At 48.7% G+C, this 6,143-nt stretch overlaps 1 protein-coding gene across 1 annotated transcript; it reads left to right on the top strand.

Annotated features, from left to right (window-relative positions):
- Window positions 1-276: 276 nt before the first annotated feature.
- Window positions 277-5,729, top strand: slc41a2a (solute carrier family 41 member 2a). The gene is made up of 9 exons (XM_067234690.1): window positions 277-546; window positions 1,472-1,579; window positions 1,990-2,046; window positions 2,135-2,279; window positions 3,880-4,026; window positions 4,494-4,641; window positions 4,838-5,043; window positions 5,123-5,271; window positions 5,531-5,729. Exons 1-9 carry the CDS (start codon window positions 277-279, stop codon window positions 5,705-5,707), a joined length of 1,407 nt encoding a protein of 468 aa, XP_067090791.1. The 3' UTR covers window positions 5,708-5,729.
- The last annotated feature ends 414 nt before the right edge of the window (window positions 5,730-6,143 follow it).

Here is a 6,143-nt window from a genome sequence, read left to right as displayed (position 1 = left end):
CCCCTTGCGACACATCATCTCATTCTGCTTCACAAGTGAGATGCCATCTGAGTATCTTGTGATGCTCACAACAAAAATGACAGATAGCATACTTTATCTCCCTCAGATTAATCAATTTAGAAAAAGTATAATTGATTGCTTCGACAGGATCTATTTGTGTAGTGTGGGCTCAGTTTTGCTGTTGTCCCTTGACCCGGATGTTTCCGCGGGTGTGATCAGGTCTGGCAGGGACGAGCGTTGTCGGGGCGAGCAGCACCAGCGACAGACCGCACAGTCATGGCTCTCACCGGGCCACAGGACCGCCCCCGGGCCCTAGATTCCACCACATGCACCGAGACAGACCCCCTGCTCCTCAATGGACACTATCCGGGGTCAAAGGTCATCGATGAGGCGAGCGAGAGAGACGTTGAGGACGGCGAGGCCGGGGGAAGTCCTCCAGGGGAGAGGAGCGAGTCGGCACGCTCCATGGTGATACAGATCCTGGTGCCGTTCCTGTTGGCCGGGCTGGGGACTGTGTCTGCAGGAACTCTACTGGACGTGGTGCAGGTGAGGAGGAGAGACAGGGAGAGGAGAGACAGGGAGAGGAGGAGAGACAGGGAGAGGAGGAGAGACAGGAAGAGGAGAGACAGGGAGAGGAGGAGAGACAGGGAGAGGAGAGACAGGGAGAGGGGGAGAGACAGGGAGAGGAGAGACAGGGAGAGGAGGAGAGACAGGGAGAGGAGAGACAGGGAGAAGAGGAGAGACAGGGAGAAGAGGAGAGACAGGGAGAGGAGGAGAGACAGGGAGAAGAGGAGAGGCAGGGAGAAGAGGAGAGACAGGGAGAAGAGGAGAGGCAGGGAGAGGAGGAGAGACAGGGAGAGGAGGAGAGACAGGAGAAGAGGAGAGACAGGGAGAAGAGGAGAGACAGGGAGAAGAGGAGAGACAGTGGGAGGAGAGACAGGGAGAGGAGGAGAGACAGGGAGAGGAGGAGAGACAGGGAGAGGAGGAGAGACAGGGAGAGGAGAGAAAGGGAGAGGAGGAGAGACAGTGAGAGGAGGAGAGACAGGGAGAGCAGGAGAGACAGGGAGAGGAGGATAAACAGGGAGAAAGTTTGATAGAGATAGTTAGAGACAAACAAAGAGAACATAGACTGAAAAAAAGAGAGGTTATCTGTGCAAGTGTGTCTAATCAGAGAGAGAGGGGGAGAGAGAGAGAGAGAGAGAGAGAGAGAGAAGGGGGGGAGAGAAGAAAGCATACAGGGACAGAGAAAATGGGGGACTTGGAGGTGAAGTGGGGGTGAGGTGGGGGAGAAGGAGGTGAGGGGAGGAACTAGGAGGGGAGGGTAGGTGATTGGGAATCAGTGATGGATGGAAGACGAAAATAATGTGGATGATTTTGATTGGTTAACATTCAAATTACACATTCAGATTTGTTGACACATGCAGACCTGTAGCCGATGAATGACATGGTATTGTGTGGTGGACCTGTACAGCATTGGGAGGTGTTCCACGAAGTCACAGAGATCTTCATCTTGGTTCCTGCTCTTCTGGGTCTGAAAGGGAACCTGGAGATGACCCTTGCCTCTAGACTTTCAACAGCAGTGAGTAAACCTGGTACATTTACAAACAGACAGCGTCTTCCACTATGCAACATTGCTTTTCATTCCCGGTGAAAAACACCTCAGTCACATGACTGGGATGGAACTTACATTTACATTTAGTCATTTAGCAGACGCTCTTATCCAGAGCAACTTACAGTAAGTACAGGGACATTCCTCCGAGGCAAGTAGGGTGAAGTGCCTTACCCAAGGACACAATGTCATTTGACACGGCCGGGAATCGAACAGGCAACCTTCAGATTACTTGCCCGATTCCCTAACCGCTCAGCCACCTGACTCCCTTGAGCAGAGCAGCAACATTTGTCTTAAGCTGTCATGCACCATGATACACCATGATATCTGGATGAGGAAGACTAGGATTATGTTGATGTTTTCTTGTTAACTCCTGCCAGGTCAATATGGGGAAGATGGACTGGAGCCTGGTCATTGGGAACCTGGCATTAAAGCAGGCATGTACACCTTAAACCAAAACCTGCCATCCTCCCATTCAGCCTGCTGGTTCCTTTAGCCTGACGGTCCCCTGCTGTCTCTGAGCAGGTCCAGGCCACGGTCCTGGGGCTTCTGGCTGCTCTGGTGGCGGTGATATTGGGCTGGATCCTGGAGGGAGATATGACCCTCAGCCACGCCGCTCTCCTGTGTACAGCCAGCGTGGCGACTGCCTTCACTGCCTCACTGCTGCAGGGTAAACAGAGATACTGATTCACAAATACAAACACACACCTGTCTACTGTGGTGGAATTTTGCAGTAACTGTATGATAAAATAGTCAGGAAGCCATATTAAAACCAATTTTTTATTAGCACCAATGGTGAATAAAAAAGATATTTGTGATCAATCTATGGAAGGACAACATGCAACGACAACTGAGTGATCCTGATAAGAAAATATCTAATCTCATATAGACTCCTAACATCTGGTCTTTCTAAGCAATAATCAATCAGTATAAACGTCAGTCACATCCTTCCCCACAATGAACTCCTGGATTAAAGAACAGACATGAAGCCTGTCTCATGTATCTTCCTATCATCTGCTCCCTCCTAAAACAAAACAATCTGTATACAATCAGTTAAAACCACAGAAAGTCTCAGACCTACTGTCTCAAAACAGTCTTTATCATGCTTCCATTCCACAGGACCCCCCTTAACAGCGACAGTAAAACCACATCATATAACTCCAGGGGATGACCATCCCCAATGGCCAACTGTGCCTTGTGGGTCACCAACCTTAGAAGTAATTAAACAGATAGCCATCTTTCCTGCCACAAACAATCCCCCAACATTCTCTAACACTTTAAGACCTTTTGAACTCTACTGAATTGTCCCCCTCTCCTGTAAGCTGCAAGTCACAATTTGTGTCTCTTAACCCTTGTGTTCTCTTTGGGTCATTCTGACCCATCAGTCATTGTTACCCACTGTCATATTGCGACAACTTTACTGCATACAAAAACAAAGTGAAGCATTTTCTTTTAACCGTCGGGCTGTCTCAGACCCTCCACATTGCGAAGGTTAAAAGAAAATTATTTTTATTTGTTTTTGTATTCGGTAAAATTGGGTAAACACAACAATGGTTCGTTATGAACCTTTGGGTCATGTGACCCGAAGGCAGCACAAGGGTTAACAATGAACACAGAAGCTTCACACATCAAACCACACTTAAAACACATACATTTTACGTACAACCTAAAATACCATATCACTACTGTTGTCACACCTAATCAAACAAACTTTCAACCCATTACATTCCTTCTCCTTCGTCTCCCCCCTCTCCACACCCCACCCCCCGTCCTCTCCACACCCCCCTCCTCTCCACCCCCCCCCCCCCGTCCTCTCCACACCCCCCCCTCCTCTCCCGCTCTGTTGTCTGAGTGTGTGTTGTTCCTTACGTTGGTGCGCTCCTCGCTAGCGTCCCTGTGTGAGGCTACAGTGGACTAATTATAGGGAAGGTGTGTCTTTCCACATACTGTACTTTATAAGACCTTGCACAACCCTAACTCACGCTGTCCCCGTAGAGGCCCTGAGGATGTATTACACAAGAGTTACGCTAGTTTCTTTTAGTTTGACTTATGAACAAATTCCCTTTGAAAGACCAAGCAGTGTGTGATGTGAGACTTAGATAGTGATCAAGGACTGTCTAATCGATCATTCCGCTTCTTGAAGTGCAGTATGTCTGCTGACTTACCCACAAAAAACACTGTGTGTCTGTTTGATCTGCATCTGTGGGAGGACATGAGGAGGGAACAGCTTGTGGACACTGTCGGAGTGTGTGGTTGTGTCTCCTCGGCAGGTGTAATCATGGTGGGGGTGATCATGGGCTCTAAGAGGGTCGGCATCAACCCTGACAACGTGGCCACGCCCATGGCTGCCAGCTTCGGTGACCTCATCACGCTCGCTATCCTGGCCTGCCTCAGTCAGGGCCTCTACGAGTGTATAGGTGAGAGAGAGAGAGAGAGAGAGAGAGAGAGAGAGAGAGAGAGAGAGAGAGAGAGAGAGAGAGAGAGAGAGAGAGAGAGAGAGAGAGAGAGACAGACGGTATGTAACAGACGTAGCCATGCTCCGTCACAACAAGGTGTTGTTCGCCACTCGCTGGGCTCGGATGCACAACCTCTGACTTGCCAAGCGCGACCACTACCAACTACACCAAAGAAAAGCTAGCTATTCGTTGACGTGGGTAGCCTATTTCATACCTGAGGAGTGAGTTTCACCGATTCACACCGGTTACTCAAAGGAGAGACAGAGGGAGAAAGAAGAGAGACAGAAAGAGATTTGGCCATCAGATAAGCCATGTTTCTGCTTCAAACCACTAAACAGAAATTTGAGTTACATTGGTGTTGGTGGTGTTTGTCTGACTATCTACTGGAGGATTAACTGATGAGTGGTTCTGTCCCCATGTTCCTACAGAGCAGTACCCTTACCTGACCTACCTGGTAGGTGTGTTCTTCCTGGGTATGACCCCTTTGTGGGTGATCATCTCCTACAGACATCCGGACAGTCGCATCCTGCTGTACCTGGGCTGGGAGCCCATCATCACAGCCATGGTCATCAGCAGGTTGGTCCCCACTGGGAAAACATGCCTAATAATACTGCTAAAGTGTTTTGTTTTGTCAATACTGGGACAGTCATCATCGTTCTGAAACTAAATGAATATGAAACCGTCTGTGTTACAAAGACCCAACATGTCCGGGTCATGTTGTTCCCCAAGCTACCCCCGGAAAGACCAACCTTTAACCTGTACCTCTCTGCAGCACTGGAGGACTCATCTTGGACAAGACGCTGTCAGACCCCAACATGGCAGGCATCATAGTCTACGCTCCCGTTATTAATGGGATCGGGGGAAACTTGGTTGCTATTCAGTCCAGTCGCATTGCCACTCACCTGCATCTCCACTTCAACCCTGGAGACGCTCCTCTGCAGAGCTGCTACAATCCCTGTCACACCTTTTGCTTACCAGGTGAATGTCCCCCTCCCTCTCTCAGACATGCGTCCCCACACACATATACCTGTCCTCATACCTGTGTCTGTTGCTTTAGGACCCAATAATCGCTCCGCCCAAGTCCTCCTCCTATTGGTCGTTCCGGGTCACCTGATCTTCCTGTACACCATCCACCTGCTGATGGGCGGAAACACCACCCCCACACCTGTTTTTGTTGCTCTCTTTCTGACCGCTGCCCTCCTTCAGGTCAGAGTTCAAACCGCTTCTCAGGTGTCATGGGCACCTGTCCTCATTTGTCCCCCCCAAATAAGTCACATTAGTCTCATCTCTTTCATTTTCATCTCATCTATTTCAATCTTCATCTCATCTCTCTCACCTCTCTCACCTCTCATCTCTCTCACCTCTCATCTCTCTCACCTCTCTCCCTTTGTTTTCCTTTTTTTCCCTTTGCCAACGATGCCTTGAACGATGCCTTCCTCTCACCTGTGCACCTGTCTTGTTGCAGGTTTTCTCACTGCTCTGCATAGCTGACTGGATGGTGCACTGTCTGTGGCGAAGAGGCAAAGACCCAGACAGTTACTCCATCCCCTACCTGACGGCCCTGGGAGATCTCCTGGGGACTGGGCTCCTGGCCTTGGCCTTCTTGCTCCTCTGGTTCCTTGGAGACCCTGCCACTACTTAGCCTGTAAGACTGATCCCTGATAATGGATGCACTTTTTATTTTATTTTTTACAATATAAAGAAAACATAAACAGGATGATCATGTTCAGTACAAAGTGTTTTCGGATGTATAAAAGGGATGCCATGCCCAGATTGAATGTCAGTGTCTGGATTGTGTGTGTTTGTCTTTACGTGTGTAGGAACACAGTTCAATATTGAATCGATAGACGATGAACTCCAGTTTCACCCCCCCAAAATTGTTTCTGTGCTTAAAATGTTGTGTGACTGTATTGTTTTGTGAAAATAAAATAAAATATAGGACTGTTGCTAAGGAAGTGGGATGGTGAGTTGATGGTAGGAAGGTGTGGGTTAAGGACATGTTTTGTTATGTATATATATATTTAGAGTTATGATTTATTGATTTTGTATGAATTTGACGCTGGCCTCACACTCCAGAA

Source organism: Osmerus mordax, chromosome 4, assembly GCF_038355195.1.
Source record: "Osmerus mordax isolate fOsmMor3 chromosome 4, fOsmMor3.pri, whole genome shotgun sequence".
Lineage (NCBI taxonomy): Eukaryota > Metazoa > Chordata > Actinopteri > Osmeriformes > Osmeridae > Osmerus > Osmerus mordax.
Note: the sequence above shows the minus strand (reverse complement) of the source record. Positions and strands in the feature narration are given on the sequence as shown.